This window comes from Triturus cristatus, chromosome 7, assembly GCF_964204655.1.
Source record: "Triturus cristatus chromosome 7, aTriCri1.1, whole genome shotgun sequence".
NCBI classification, from domain to species: Eukaryota; Metazoa; Chordata; class Amphibia; order Caudata; family Salamandridae; genus Triturus; species Triturus cristatus.
The window spans coordinates 1,764,582,224-1,764,599,147 of record NC_140590.1 but is presented as its reverse complement, the minus strand read 5'-3'; the positions used below and the strand labels follow the sequence as shown (position 1 = coordinate 1,764,599,147).

The following is a 16,924-nucleotide window of genomic DNA, read 5'->3' as shown; positions in this document are numbered from 1 at the left end:
ATCAGGGTCGTGCTGGTCATCAGGGTCTGTGTCTACATGGTAGGGGACTTGCTCATCCATGTAGTCCTCCAATGCATCCGTGTCGGAGCGTGTGGGGGAGAACCGGTGTGGATCCTGGTAGGATGAATGGAAAGGTTCATAAAGGAGAGGTTCTGATTCTACAGGCAGCTTCCTTTTCAGTGGGATCCTGAAAGGGTCCAATGGCGGCTCCGAAGTTATCCTTCGGTCGTGGAGAATCATCCTGCCAGTGTCGGCGTCGATGACACGTGACGGAGACGTCTCAGCAGGTGTAACCGTAGTCTGGGTGACCCGTGTCCTGAGTTGGAACATTTTTGGGATTGTTGACGGAGGCAAGCCGAAGGTAATGTTGGCTGGCACCGAAGAGGCTGCTGGAGCTCCGATCGAACCGGAACCCGACGGGTCCTGGAGGGCAGCCGTGGTTTTGCTGCCTTGCGTCGCACCAGGTCGTACTTGGGGCGCCTTTGATGCTTTGGCACCGGCCAGGTTCGTAGAGGCGGCCGTGGATTTTTTCGGCGCCGGCGGTTCATCGAGTCGAGGTGCGGAGATCACCGTCGACGTCTTCGATACGTGAGGCTTTGGTGTCGTCGAGGGAGCGATGCGAGACGCAGCAGGCGGTACGGCCCTCGGTGTCGATGGCGTTGGTGCCGGTAGCCGAGCAGGTTTGTCGGTGCCGATGGCCTTTTTCCGTTTGTCGACTCCGACGTCGCCCGCTTCAAGTTCGGCACCGAAGTCTCTCTTGGTGCGGTCGGTGCCGACGCGTTGCGCTGGCGTCGAAGGCGTGGAAGGCCTCGATCCGACCAGCGCCACTTTCAGTTTCGGTTTCGTAGGAACCGGAGCAGCCTTCGGTTTCGGTTTTGCGGTAGGGAAACCAGCTGGTTTAAGCAGTAATGTCTGCCGCTGAACGTCCGAGGCCGGGCCCGAGGGCGGGGCCGAAGAACTGCGGGATGGGTCTCGGGTAAGGCCCGAAGGCGATCCCTCGCCCGGAGCCATAGGCTGTGGCAATGGTCTTTCTTCGGTTTGAACAGGTAGGCCTTGTTCATCATTGGAGCTACTCTCTTCGGCCCCTAAGGCCTCCTCGTCGTCTCCTACCTCGGTGTCGTCTTCACCTCTGTGGAAGAGTGACTCGTCGACCTCGTCCGATCCGGGTTCGTGTTCGGAAACGGGACTGGAGGGCAAGACTTCTAATTCGTCGACGTCTTCGGCCTCGTCGAAGATGTCTGTTGGGGCCGGCGCCGCGTGCTGCGCTTCGAGTCTCGCCGCTCGTCGATTCCGTAGAGTCTTCTTGGAACGGAACCGGGCACAGGCCATGCATGTCGATTCGTCGTGGTCCGGCGATAGGCATTTGTTGCACACCGGATGGACGTCGATGTGTGGGTACTTCGCATTGCATACCGGACACCTTTTGAATGGCGTCCTCGATTCCATCGTCGAAGTAGTCGATGGACAGGTAAATGCGAAAAAAGTCGGTGCTGAAAGTTAGTAAACTAACAAGATGGCATCGAAACCCGATCGATAAACAGTACCGACGCGAACTAAAGGCCTTTTGGCCTCGACAAAATATTTTCCTAACTTGAGCTAAGATAGCACATCCGAACCCAATGGCGGAAAAAAACAATCTGAGGATGGAGAGGATGCCCATGCGCACTGTAGTCCAGGGGAGGAGTCACCTATCCAAGGATACTTCGAAGACTCTTCCAGGACAACAACGTGCAAACATCCGGACCCAACACTAGGCGGCGATCTATGCACAGATATGAATTCAGCAGCCCACATGCCTCGAACAGTCATATTGGTACTGCTTTTGGGTTATCCAGAAATGTCACATTTTTCTGAGTCCGTCATAACCAGGGCCTGGCTGAGGGCTGACCTCTGCTGGATGGATTGATAACCTTTCTTCCACAAGCTAAGTCCTCCTCTCCACAAAGAGAAGATGTGTGGGGCAACAGGCTCATCCATCAGCAGCTATCACTGGGAGCCAGGCACCAGGCTGCACCAAGGAGGGAAGGCAGCGAGGGGGGAAGGGGCTTTTTCATTGACCATGTGGCAAGAGACCCTGGACGGCGACGCCATTTTGAACAAACCCAGAGGCTGGGCAGGAAGGAGGGAGCAGGGGCAGTGAAGTCATGTGTTGCTGCTTGATATGACAGAGACTTCCTGCCAGCCCCCTACTCAACTTTTAAAAAGTGCTTGCACAGGAAGAGAAGCTCTCTCTGGGGTGTGGTCTGCGGAGGCAGAAGGTGCTGGAGCTGGTGCTATGGGCAGTTGGAAGGACGAACCCCCGATTGTCCCAGATGGCAGAATAGCGCCAGGAGAAGAGTCCAGGAGCAGTGAGCAGCAGCCTGGGCCTCTGCGCAAGCAGAAGAGAGGCGCAGAGGGAGAGACAGGCGAAAGGCTGGCGGAGGGAGCCAGTGAAGACAGCTACCTGCTAAATACACCCTCAGAGAGGCCCAGAAGGCGAAGGAGAGTGCTCCCAGTGGCTGGGTGGCACCACCAGGACCAAGAAGACGCGACAATGGAGAAGATCGGTCCCCCAGCGGCTGAGATATGGCCCCCGGAAGGTAGGCAACCTTTGACCTTTCATGGGACAGACGACGAAGCACGTGGGGCTCTGCTGCCAGTCTGTCATGGGCCCCCGGGGTGAGTCAGGTCCCCGGGCTGCCCCCTACCGAAGTAAAGCCAGGATGCGCCGTCGCACACCCCGTGAAGGTGCCCCCGCGAAGTGCCAGGAGTCCACCTTGGACCCTGCTGAAAACTAAGCCGGGGAGCGCCGTCGCGCTCCCCGTGAAGAATTGCATGGGGAGGGGCCCAGGATCCCAACTCTGGGCCCTGTGTGTGCCGTCGCGCCCCCCCCCCCCGTGAAGAGGCACCCCATCCCCGGGCCCTGAAGTAAAGCCGGGGTGCCATTGCGCCCCCGTGAAGTCTGACCCCTACGGGGTGCCAAGAGCCCACCCTGGCCCCCGGCGAAAAAAAGAGACCCAATGGGGAGCGCCAGTGCGCTCCATGCGAAGAGGAGGAGCCTGGGACCCCATCCCCGGGCTCTGAAGCAAAGCCGGGGGCGCTATCCCACCCCCCATGAAGGTGGACCTGGGGGCCCGGGGGCAAATCCCTGGGCCCCAGAAAGAATGAGGAGGCTGGGGTGTGCAGCCGCACACCCCCAAGCACTGGGCGGGCCAGCGCGAGACTTCGGGTCTGCCCACCGGAGCGGGCAGACCAGAAATGTGGTGCCGGCTCCCGCAGCAGCACGCAAGGGTGCTGGCCGTGCGGGGAGCTGGCGGGGGCAGCCTCCCCAACACCGAGGCATGTGGGGGTCCCCGGTGGGACCTGGACCCCGGACAGGAAACGAAGACGGTCCCAGCCGGGCCCCCGAAAACTGGCAGAGCGGCCGGGGGTGTGCTCGCCAAGCTGCGTCCCCTTACTTTGGGGTCTTGGTGGGTTCGGGCCCCCCACCGAGGCCGGCAGAAGCGGCGGGAGGCCGCCGGCTGTATTGCGGTTCTCCCAGCACCGAGGGAGAGCCGCTAATGAAATATTCATAAAAAGGAGCACAAAGCGCTTTAGAATGTCTTGCCACACATTTGGAAATCTGCAGTTTTGGTGCTTGGTGGCCGCCAGAGGAGGGGGTCGCCCTCATGTGTGAAAAGAGGTGCAGGGGGAGCTGCAGAAGAAACGCAGCCTCCCCAGTACAAAGAAGAACAGTCCGCCCAAAAGTTCCAGGGGCATCTGAAAGAGTAACACCTCAGGGGCTCAGCCAGCATTTAAACACACCTCCTGGGCTGGAACTTTTGTTCTACAGCTGGAAGTGCATGGCGAAGTGCACCAAGAAATGAAGGGCTGAGTTGGGGATGTCTAGAGAAGGGCATCCCCTGGAGGTGAAGAGGTGTAATTGCACCACAAGTGCATTTTTAATGTTATTTCTGTAGAGTGCGTTGACCAAGGTTATTTCTTTTTAGGAGGACTGGAAGTCATTTGTGTAATGTGAAGTACAGGTGTATTAAGAAGTACAGGTGTAATGTGAGTCATAAACAAAGTGGGGTTATGTTGCCAGACATTCCTGCTAAGGTGTCTGACTGTTTATGCGTAATCCTGTGATTTCATCTGTGATGCCTTTAGGGGCTGTAATTGCAATGCCTTCTAATGATCAACACATGTGATGAGTACTGTCATGTTAAGTGATGCCTAAACATGTATTCTTGCTGCTGCTGTTAGGTGAGGAACAACCCAGACTGTTATTCCCGAAGATTTAGAGGTGCATACTTTATGGTCAGTAGGAGATGCTCAGTCAGCGTTATGTGTCACCAAGGCAGGTGTACCCATTGTTAATGCTTGTTAAGGTAATGGGAGGGGTCGCCACTGGGATGGTGCCAGTGCGCAGGGCCCACGCCCCAGGTTATGTTCAACTAATTGTATTAGGGGGCGAGATGATGTGCATTCAGGGGAGTGGTGGTGCTAGACCCCACCCCCCTGCGGGAGGGGTGGAAAAGTTATGCAATGTCACAAAGTAATTCCAACAGCTTATGTGTATTTGTAAATTGGTGCATAGTATTGAGTGGTGAGTGTGTTTAATAAATGTACTCTTACTTTTATAAAGCAAAGTACAGACTGGACAATCAATTATTGAGTGTTATTTCTGCGCACCTGCAAATGGCGATTACTAGCCCACACCACCTCCCTTGAGTAAGCCTCAGACTGCTCTGCAACGCTACCCTCTGAGAGTCAGGCGCTACAATTGGGTGTTTGGTTCCCAGTGAAGGACTAATGTAGTCATGTTATTTGTGCAGGCCTCACAGATGCTGCCCCGTTTTCTAACAAGTGTGTATTGTATTTCACTTTTGGACATTCAGTTATTGAGGTAGCTGAAAGCACATTAAGTTGTGAGTCTGTGTTCCTCCTTCACTCACTCCAAGAAGCCTTGAACTGCTCAGCTTGTGGTACTACAGAGTCAAGTGCTGAAGGGGTACTTGGCCCAGTTGCTCAGGACTCATAGTACGTCAGGCCCTGGGAAATCAGGAGTAAAAGGCCTCCATCATCATGGTTGGGCCCAGTAGCTCCTGCTTGCCCCGTGGCCTGGGCAAAGGGTTTTGCCATACGCTCATTGGTCCTGGGCATTAGGTGAGATAGATGGGTGCTTTGGGGCGCGAGAGTCACTGATGACCTCCGCCTTCTCCAGGCTTTATTAAGACAATTTTGAATAAAAATGCAGCCCTAGTCTCTTAATTCAGGACAGATGCTGGAATTTTACACGTAGGCAGTCCACGATAACTGGGGACTCAGCCATCAGAAAGTGTGTAATTTGAGTAAGTTGTTTCTGTGATCAATTCATCATATGACATTAGGGACTTAAACATGTCAGGCAGTGACTTAAGGAAAAGACTGAGGACTTGCCAGTTGCTGAATTCAGTGCCATTGACCCATTTCCAATGTTGATCAGTTTCCCTCTGCAGACCAACCCAGTGATGGCGGTTCCCTTTGTAACGCAGCATGAAATCCTGTAACACAACAAAAAAAAAAGGGACATACAGAAATGCACAGATTAGAGCTGAGCAGTAGTTCGTAGAGTTGCAGCGTGCAGACTGACAGATTTTCAAAATGGATTAGAAATACATTTAGGAGACTTTAGTGACCGGCAAAGAGAAACAAGACTGCAACCTGCATTTGAACATTCATTGTTTGATGCCTCATTTGGCCAACTTGATTCAAACAAAAATACTATTTATTCGCTCAAAAACAAGCTAATTTGATTCACAGTACTGCCTTAGAGTGTTTATATCCCTCTGAAAAAAGACTGATCAACTAGTTTGTTAAATTGCCGTAAGAGAACGGGAGAGTTGGGGGAAATTTCAAAGTTCATCTCTACATAATTGTACGACAGCCAGTTTGCCATGTAGCTGTAACAACCTGTAACCACAAAAAAGATGATGTTGTGAATACAGTCATAGAAAGAAACCTCCATGGGCATTTCCCGGATTATTGCATCACAATACTGGCTGGAATTAGTACTTTTAACAGGAACAAAAACAAACCAGCTGTAACAATCTCGAGAAGAGTCCTCAAATAGAGCTGGTCGGAGAAGCACTTAGGGGCAGATTTACAAGCCCCTTGCGCCACTTTTGCGTCCCTTTTCCCATGTTAAAAGTGACGCAAAAGTGGTGCAAGGGGCTTGTAAATCTGCCCCTTAGTTTTTATTTCTACTGCGACCATTTTTTCCAGTTTTTTCCAAAGGCAACAATCTGTAGGCAATTAAACTGAGAAACAATAAAATCAGAAATAACATAAGTTTTAGGATTAGTTTTACAAAAATTCAAATATTGCATACAATGGAAGGCCCTGCACAAAGGTTGACTGGTTATTTTTCAGTTACTTACTTCTTTATTTATTTGCTACATGGTGATAATGAGGTGAAATATTTGATGTAATACTATACAAAAAATGTGCTGCCTTATGCTGCATGATTTACCTTTTCTAGAAGGATAATTTTGTCAATCCTGCCGCACAATTGGGTGCCCGCCCGCCGCACAATTCCAGTGACCCTGGTGATAGCACTGAGCCTTTTCACAAGAAGCACAACTGCACACAACATTGCAGGGACTACTATGTGCTTCTTGGATTTAGGCAATTAGATTTATACTGGCAAAGACCGAGCAGCACCCCCAACAATAAGGTTTTTTCATAAGCCATCATAAAAATATGCTGTGGTATTGGGTACGTGGCAAAGTGAACTAATGCCTTGTCTTTTTTTTGTGTCTTTGGAGAACCTGTAGCTTCAGCAAACAAAGTAAGTAGTTTTGTGTTTATTTACTGTTGGACACATCACACAAACCTACTGACCAAGTTAGAACAATACTTCGGCCTTCAAGGATTTAGAAGGAAGGTTTTAGCCAGTCAGCAGAGATGGTGTCTTGATGGATGACTGCAGACCTGGCCCTAACTCGAGATATGGCTCATCAGGATCATATACTGAGACAGATTCTGAGAGAGGAAAATGGAGCAGAATCTGGAAGTGATTATCCAGTCAGGAGAGTTCCATTTGATGACTCATCTTCCAGCGATTCTGAGAGACATGATGATGGCAGTCGTGATGTCCCTTCACAAGCACAGTCTGTGTGCAGAGCGACTGTAGCAGGATTGGACCTTCCCAGAAAGCAGGCACATGCGGAAGCAAGCATAGACTAAGTGGTTTCTTGGCAGTAGCCCAATTTAGTACAGCACCAATTTCCCCCATACACAAGCGACACTAGATGTAAAGTTGATACAGGCAATTTTTGCCGAGTGACTACTTCCAACTCTTTTTGAATGTGGACTTCCTTGAGCAAATTGTGCAGCAACAAATTTGCGTGCCGAACAATTTCTGAGGGAGAATGGAGGCACTCCAGGGCCTCATTCTAAGACACACTGGTGGCCTTCCACTTCGCTTGATGAGTTGAAGACCTTTTTATTGGCACAAGTGGGGTAACGCTGAGTGGTAGGAATTGTGTGAATTCATGCAGATTCCAGAATTTCAATCACAGAAATGTAATGAATTTCAGGCAAGGTTTGAGGTTTGCAGGGTATTGTGGGTAAGAAAACCTTGAGGAATCCACATAAGGCACACCACTCTGTAATCCCCTAGTTGTCTAGTTTTCAAAAACGTCTGTTGTTTGTAGGTTTGCATGGGTGGTGCTACAGCCCCAAATACCGCTTCTACGCCTATTGCATATCTCTCAATGTAGCACTTTAGGGCTTTTAGTATCGTGATCTCTATTTGCCCTCCCACATAAGTGGAGCACTGTTCTTTTCCAGAGAAATGTGGGAACTCAGGGTGCCAGGATGTGGTTCTTTCCAATTTGGGACCGCGTAGGAGGCAGGGCCCTACCCCGCCGATTCCGGCAGCAGCAGACCGCGAATGGCCAATGCGGTATGTACAAGTGTTTTGCATTAACATTTCATTGATAAATGCACAGTGTATGCGATATTACACATAGACTTCGTGGGTTCCATCTTGGAGCGGTGGCCATCTTATGGTTGCCCTCACATAGGCTACACGTTAAGGAGAAGTACAGGCCTTCAGATTATACGCGCCTTCCATTGACTTCCCTATGACCTATGCGATGTGGCTCCACCGCCCCAGGTCAGTCCGGTCCCACGAGCTACCCGTCCTACGGCCACCTGTGATTAGCATCAGGGTTTGACACACCATAAAGCCTTTTCATCCCACATAAGCCTCCGGCTAAATCTCTTTCACACCTGACCCTTCTTTCTTTATGGCTTGTTTTACAAACAGGAGGTGCCCGTGTTTATTGGGGTCTACAGATATCCGATGTGGGATCTGAGCCTCGCTGGGTAAATAATTGTGAGCTGGCTGAACAAGAATGTGGGATGGTCATCATGACTCTGCCTTTTCGTTTGTAATGGATACACATGAATGACCGTATCGTAAAATGTGGAATGTGTGCCTGAAGCATAATGTTTTGTATATAAGGAGAAGGCCGTTTCCTGTAGAGGGAGCAGTCTCCTGAGAACATACATGCTGTTGTACTTCTCGGATACCTGTGATTGGTCTGCAGCCAATAAATTGATCCTTGACTTCACCTAGAAGACTCTGTGTTTCTGTGGGTCTGAAACAGGAAGAACCCGAAGTCTTAGGGTGTGTTCCCCTGCACCGCTGGGTTTTAGAATCCCAGTACTTCAGTTGGCGCCCAACTCGGGACGATTTCAGCGGCACTGTTCCAGCTAGACGTTCGTGAGGAGCTTCGTGTGGAAATTCTGGAGGAAGGCCTGCCACTTCAGCGACCCCTGCATGTCGACGTGGTCCGAAAGTCTTTTCTGCGAGGTTCTCCGCGTCCCGACGGCTACAAAGGACTGCTGCCCTGACTATCGCCCTGTTTTGGACCCTTGACGATTTAGTAGAGCGAAACAATCGAGAGAGTCCTCTGGTGACGCCATCGATACCTCAGTTAAGTATAAGTGGAGCGCCTCCCAGTTTGTTTGGTATCCTTTGGGAATTTGGTATCCTTCGGGATCGCTTTTGATTTGGAACTTGCAAGTGCCAAAGCCAGAGGACTCGTGTATTTACGAGATTGTCGTATTCGATAATCCTTTGAAGTTCGAAACTAGACTAGTGAGCGAAGATGCCTGGTTCTAGTGTATTTGGAAGTTTGTTTTGTCTGGGTTGTAGAAGGGATTCCCAATTGGAGGATTCGTGTCCAGTTCCTCCAATTGGAACTCCAACTTATGAGCTTTATGTAAAACATGGCGTGGGCCCCATTGCATATAATCAAGTATGGATCCGATACACCAGAAAGGACGGTGTTTTAAAATGGCCCCAAAATGGTAGTTTCGATACAGATATCTTAGATAATTTGGAAGTTCAATTATTTAAAAAGAAAGCCCGCCGGCGATGTTTGATTCTTTTCGCCTATGGCGAAAAGAAGCCAAACAGAAGGAAATTAAGCTAGCGAAAAGGCATAAGAGAGAAAGAGGCATGTCAATGATACAAGCAGCTGTGCAATTTAAAGATAATGAGGAGGAACAAATGAATGAGCAATTACATAGACAGCGTAAACTAGGGATCGATAAATGTTACCCAGTTTTGTCACCCCTTCCACAAGATGAAACGAAAAAGAAAGAAAAAGATTCCCTAATGTCCCATTTGCTAAGTTCGCCACCCCTGTATGCACAAAATGACACAGCGCCTCCACAGCCCGTGAATGTGCAGCCTCCAGTTAATTTGCCGCAGGCTTTCCCACAGCCGCCAGCTCCCCCTCAGCTGGCTCCTATCCCTACAGCGCAGCCCTCTCAAGGGCCGCCAATTTCATTACCTGTCCCCCCTGCGCTTCCTGCGTCTTTGCCTAGTACATCAGCTGCCTTCCCTGGTGCTCTTTCTAACACTGCCCCTGTACCTGCATCTGCACCCGTTTTTCGTCCCCCTGTCTTTCCGCCCGTTCTCGCACCCACTTCTCCTTCAGCACGACAACGAATAGCTAATGTAGTTACTAGTTTAATGTCGCCTCTCTTGGGGTCATCTAGTATGACCCCTGGTTTACAATGTAAGCAGTTGCGTAGTCAGCTGCCTGATCCTGAAGAGAAAGAGGTCTTAGATCATATGGCGCGTAGGTGGATTATTTTTTCTTCACTCTATGATGTAGAGTCAGTCGTTAACGTTTTTCACCAATGGGACGCCCCAAAACAGAGGTATGTGTTTGAAAAAATGTGTGAATTCCTCTGTGAGGAATTGGAGGATCATGGTTCAAACCCAAACCCGCAGGAGTTGTGCCGAGTGCGATTTGATTTTGGGACTGGTATAATTGTAGGTCCCGCCATAGATAAAGCAGTTGCGACTTTACTGTCCTTCAGAAATGATGATTGCCAACAATCGTTGTTCGAACAGGAATTCCCTGTGGGGAAATGGGTAAAAGCACGCCAATACCCAATGCGTGAGGTTCCTCCAGTTTGGAGGCCTGGTGATGCAAATGCTAATCCACCTGTTTTAGCACATTTTCAGCGTGTCTGGGTACATGTTCCATGGAAGCGTTCTGAAGTATTAGCGCTTAAACAGACATTGCCTGACTCCCGTAAAAACCCTGCGGGATATTATAAGGAGTTATCGCAAACTGCAGAATCATGTGTCATGAATCTAGCTGATATAGATATGTTGTTCGGGAATGTTGTTCCACAGCCTTTATGGGGATCCATTCGTAACGTAGATCATGCTGCAGAATTAGGTAATACGTGGGCTAATATCATTGCCGCAGACACTAGACAAGTTGGTGGTGCAAAACCTGAGCCCCTCGTAGCAGAACTCCCTGGTAGAATTATTACATACATGAAAACTTTAATGCCCGCGATGCGCGTGAATTGGGATAAACTATCCGCATGCAAACAGAAGAAAGATGAAACAGTGTCCGATTTCTTTACAAGGTTTGAAGAAACGTTTATCGACCACAGTGGTCAAGACATGAGTACTGAAGGTGGCCAACGGTTATTTGTTGATAAATTTGTGCAGAATCTACTTCCCGAGTTGTGTAAGAAGTTAAAAGATTCAGAGAGTTCTTGGGCTGTTTCCTCTTCAGCGCAAATACTGGCTACTGCACAGTATTACGAAAACAGGGATAAAGACGAGAAGGATAGAACAGACAAGAAAACGAAAGAATTGAAAACGAAGGTCCTTTTACAGCAGGCTTATCCGCCGCGTGGAGGTCAGAATAATTATAGGCAAACCCAAGGTATCTATCAGCAACCCCAACAGTTCCAGAATAACCAGCAAATAAATGGGTATTATCAACCACGTATCCCTATAGGCCCCAATCAATGTTCATATTGCAAAGAGGAAGGTCATTTTAAGTATAGTTGTCCTAAATTGTTGCAGCGTACTAATAATGCGTATGGCGCAAGAGGTCGAGGTGGTCCACAAGCTCGTAGAGGGCGTGGAAATGTTCCCCAGAACGCGTGTCCTCTTCCGCCTCAAAATACGATTAATCGCTTTGATCAACAAGTCAATGCAACTGGTAATACAGCTCAGTACTACAATGATGATTATTATGCAGAAGACGACAACGTGGAAAGTAATGATTACTAGGACAGCCGTAGACAGAGAGAGGGAGTTATTTCAGTGCCAGTGGATCAGAGCGGCCCGTATGTTAAGGTGACTACAGCAGGTGTGTCAGAACCTTTTTTGCTGGATACTGGTGCTGCAGAGTTCAATTATGCATTCAAAACTCCCTGGCGCACCTTTGTCTGGCGAAATGAATGTTTCAGTAGGTTTTTCTGGCGCCCCGGTTAGGAACCCGATTTCTAGTCCCATGCCACTTTCTGTTGGACCTTGTGAGCTAAAAGCACCCCTCATCCTAACGACAGGTTGTGGTGAAAATTTGCTAGGGTTGGATTTGTTAAAAAGATTGCATGCAACAATATATTGTTCTCCCTCAGGAGTACAACTTACATTGGGTAAGGAAGTGATTTCCCCGATGTATTTGTCAAAGAATAAATTGCCGCCTGAATTGTCATCCCTTCCGGATGTCCTTTGGGCTACTGGGCCCAATGATGTGGGCCTTCTGGAAACACCGCCATATGTAGTCACTTTAAAAGCCAATGTCAGATTGCCACGCATTCCCCAGTACAAAATATCCAATGAAGGTCAGAAAGCGTTGTTAGCAATTATAAGTGATTTGATTAAAAAGGGTGTAATTGAAGAGACAAGAGGCAACGTTTGCAATAGTCCTGTTTTGCCTGTTTTAAAACGCACTGACCCGTCACAGCCACCTGTTTACAGATTTGTGATCGATCTTAGAGAGGTAAATAAGATAGTTGTGCCACAGTTTCCAGTTGTCCCTGATATAACTGCCTTGTTAACCATGATTCCAGCTTCCGCTGCTTGGTTCTCAGTGATTGATCTAAAGAATGCTTTCTTTAGCATCCCGATTGCAGAGGAAAGTAGGGATATTTTTGGTTTTAGCCTAGGAGGTCGTAGCTTCCGCTTTAAACGCGCTCCCCAAGGCTACTGTGAAAGCCCATCAATATACAGTCAAACTTTAAAAGCGCAGCTTGATGCAATTGTTCTACCAAGTGGTGCAACGCTTATCCAGTATGTTGACGATTTATTGATCGCCGCAGATACTGAGGAGATCTGTAAAGAAGCCACCGTGTCATTATTGCGTCATTTGTCTGCCTTCCATCACAAAGTGTCTCTCTCAAAATTGCAATATTGTCGACAAGAAGTGACTTACTTAGGTCATCTCTTATCGAAGGAGGGAAGGAAACTGACCCCAGAAAGAATTCAAGCCATTGCACGATTGAGTGTGCCAAGGAGACGGAGAGAAGTGCGTGCCTTTTTGGGCATTACTTCATACTGTAGGCACTGGATACCAAATTTTTCTTTGCTGGCAAAACCGTTGTTAGCATTAACCTGTAAAAACACACCGAACCCTGTCCCATGGTCTGAAGAGTGTCAGAAAAGTTTTTGGGAATTGCGTAATGCATTATGTTCAGCTCCTGTGTTGGGTACCCCCGACTACAGTAAGCCTTTTACATTGTATGTTCATGAAAAGGAAGGTTGCGCATTATCAGTGTTAACACAGCCTTTTGGAGACAGACCGCGCCCATGCGCGTATTTTTCGTCCACTTTGGACCCGGTAGCGAGGGCATTACCAAGTTGCTTGAGAGCTGCAGCCGCAGCAGCTATGTCTATTCGACAGTCTGCTGGATTGGTGATGGATAACACATTGATTGTAATGGTTCCACATGCTGTGGACACACTGTTAAACAGGACCAAAACACAGCATTTAACCAGTGCTCGATTGTCAGGGTATGAATTGACACTATTAGCAAACCATGTACACATAAAGAGATGCAATACGTTGAATCCAGCTACATTATTGCCGATTCCAACGGATACGGATGAGATTGAGCAGCATGATTGTCTGTTCAGAACAGAAGAAGAGACAAAAGGGAGAGTGGATCTTAAAGATACTCCCCTGACTGAGTGTGATGGTACCCTATGGGTGGATGGTTCATGCTTCCGAATGGTGATTCAACTGCTGCATATGCTGTCACGACTTTGCGCACGGTTGTTGAAACTGCATGTATACCCCATAATTCAGCTCAAGCAGCAGAATTAATTGCACTTACACGAGCATGCGTGTTGTCGAAAGGTATGAGAGTGAATATTTACACCGACAGTCAGTATGCTTTTGGCGTGGCCCATAGTTTCGGGCGATTATGGAAAGAACGTGGGTTCCTGACTTCGCATGGAGCTAAAATCCAGAATGGTCAGTTGGTGAACGATCTCCTTGAGTCACTGACCTTGCCGTTACAAGTTGCGATTGTGAAATGCAGTGCGCACAAGAAAATTACAGATTATGTTGGTCGTGGTAATGCGTTTGCTGACGAAATCGCGAAAGAAACAGCAAAAGATGTGAAGACTCGAATGTATGTTGCAGGCCCTGCAAGATGGGTTGGTGATGTTGGAATGTGTGAAGACACGATAGAGAGTGTGAAGTCCCTTCAAGCTGAAGCCACAGAGAAAGAGTTGAGCAAGTGGAAAGAAAGTAAGGGTAAATTGGATGAGAATGGTTGTTGGGTCGATTTGTCAGAACATCGGCGATGGTTGCTACCTGATGCATATGTGCTTCCAGTGGTTACCATGGCGCATGGAATGGCACATATCAGTGTGAAAGGAATCTGTAAGTTGTTAGCTCCAGTATGGCAGAACGCTGGAATTCCCAAGTGTGCAGAGAATGTGGTCAAGAATTGTATGGTATGTTTGAGGTACAATCCTGGTAGGGGAACCCCAACTCCAGCTGGTCATTTTGCGCCTCCAACGTATCCGTTCGAGGTTTTGCAGCTAGATTTCATCCACATGGAAAGGTGCAACAATTTAAAATATGTACTCGTTGTTGTCTGTGCCTTCTCAAAGTGGATTGAGGCATACCCCTTAAAAGACAATACTGCCTTATCCACAGCCAAAGCCCTTGTGAAAGAATTTTTCCCTAGGATTGGAATGCCAAGAATGGTGTGGAGGGATAATGGGAGTGAGTTTGTGGGTCAAGTGATGAAGAATGTGTGTGAGGGATTGGGCATTAAACAAAAGTTCCACGCTGCAAATCACCCCCAATCAGCTGGATTAGTAGAGCGCTACAATGGCACTCTGAAACTCAAACTGGCCAAAGTCCTGGCGAGCTCCGGTCTAAAATGGCCTGACGCTCTGCCTTTAGCACTCTTGTCAACAAGAATGACTGTGCATTCACGAGTGGGACTTAGTCCGTATGAAGTGGTTTTTGGCCGCCCGGCCAATGTATGGGGTGTACCAAGACCGACAAAATTCAGTGAAATCGAACATCCAGTACTGCTTGATTATCTTTGCGAATTGACGGCTAAATTGCCTGTTTTACACCAACAGGTACACGATACTCTGCCCCAGGCCTCCGAAGCTCCAGGACACCCTATCGACACTGGCTCGTGGGTGCTTGTGAAAAACTTTCAGCGAAAAACCAACGATGAGCCCCGGTGGATCGGCCCTCACCTCGTACTTTTATCAACAAGATCAGCGGTTAGAGTGAAAGGGAAAAAGAATTGGATACACGGCGCCCACTGGAAACGGATCCCTTTGCCTCTACCATATGATCGGTGGGTCCAGGAGGGTATCGCTGATTCTGAAACAGACACTGTACCTCGTTTTGTACCATTTAGTAATGCACGCGTAAGAGGCACAACTTCAGAACAAGAAAGTGACGATATTTTGCAGGAAGCTGTGCCACCGTCAATTCGAATAGACACCACAGAGCCTGAACTCTTGTTTCAAGACCAGACAGTACCTGGCCGAGTTCGCTATAACTTGAGGTCTAGAACCAAGGACAAATAAAAAATTATTTTTCTTCTTTTGATACTTCGACAGTACAGCTCTCTCTCTCTCTCTCTCTCATCTGAGGAACTTTCTTATTTTTTTTCTTTTGGTTTTTCTTTTTCGAACCACCATCCGGGTTCAGCCGCAGGGTCGCGGTGCCAAGACTTCGGGGTACAGGCCGAAGACGTTAGGTCAACGGTTCTGGTTGGTCTGGGGCGTTCCCTGGACTGACAGGCGTACTCCTTAGCAGAAGATACTCACCCGCCGTGAGCGGCACGATTAGAGGATGGAGTTTTTCAAGATGGAGAGACCCGCTGAGGAAATGAACTTTAAAACGAAAATATGTAAAATATCGAACAGCAAACGTTTTGTATTATTATGTTTGTTTATACTATGTAGTATGATGGTGTTTACTGTAGGTTATGTATTCTTCTCCTCCCAAGTACCACTTACACCCACTGAACAGCCTATACCTCCCCCTACTGTCTCCTTACACTCTTTCCACCCTTTGCCTGAACACGAACAAGTCAGACGATCTGAGTTCGTAAACAACTCGTTTATTCAACTCCTGCACCAGCACCAGCTAGCCATGAATACAACCAATTGCTGGGTGTGTGGTTTAATGCCGCACACCATTAATAAGGGTATCCCATACCTAGTGCTGCCATTTAGCTACAATGGATCATCATGGGCATTCCAGACCATGTTTCTTTTTGCATTAGATGCCTACTCCCCGCGACAACCGCGTTCCATCAGACCTACCACAAATAATAAAGCCTTAATGAGAGGAGTTGCCGATATGAGCAGAGATATCGACGCATACTCATCTATTCCCAAGGATGAATTGCGAGCTTATGTAGGTTGGAACGCAACGGGGTATAGCATTAGTCTGGGTGAAAGGCAGCGAAAAATCTCATCCCCAATCTGGGTCGTACCCCACATAGGTCGGTTCTGTTTACAAGGTAATGGTCAGAATCCAAGAGCTCAACTGGGGAAAAGTGACTGTACTGAAACGTACACTTTTCCATCACAGTTTTCCCCTGCGTTTTTGGCTGCCAAGGGTACATATTTTGTTAGCAATGACCGAGCATATACATGGTTGCCCCCTGATTTCTCGGGCACATGTTATATTGCAAATTTGTTACCGCCAACATTCACTGCTGCCTCTGATTATCACAAGACCAGAGTTGAGAGAGGCGTTGTTAGTCAGGAGGATACTGCCGGTCAGGAAGCGGGAGACTTCTTTTTGGGTTTCCTGCCGTTTTGGGGACCAATGGCCAATAGTAGGAACCTGAGACAACTGACTCGTGTGGTTGAATCCACTGTTAATGTAACGGCGGGTGCCCTTGGTAATTTGACAGCTGAGCTCCAAGCGGATCGCCTCATGACTTTGCAGAACTGTATGGTTCTAGACGTCATACTTGCAGACCGTGGTGGGGTATGTAAGGTCATCCGATCTAGCTGTTGCATTTTCATACCAGATAACGCTCCAACAGTTTATCAAGCCATCTCCAAACTGCATAGAATATCCGAATCTATTCATGTGGATAAAGGAGATTGGTCACTGATGGGATGGTTCTGGGAACTGATACC

The 16,924-nt window shown here is 48.3% G+C and overlaps 1 protein-coding gene across 1 annotated transcript in view; it reads right to left on the bottom strand.

Annotated features, from left to right (window-relative positions):
- Positions 1-16,924, bottom strand: part of LOC146813020 (C-type lectin domain family 2 member D-like) — a gene marked incomplete at its 5' end in the record, with an annotated part of 262,441 nt that overhangs the window by 71,196 nt on the left and 174,321 nt on the right. The window contains one exon of the mRNA XM_085615245.1: positions 5,401-5,504. Within this exon, the coding sequence (XP_085471371.1) occupies positions 5,401-5,504 (104 nt within the window). The remainder of the gene's footprint in view (positions 1-5,400; positions 5,505-16,924) is intronic.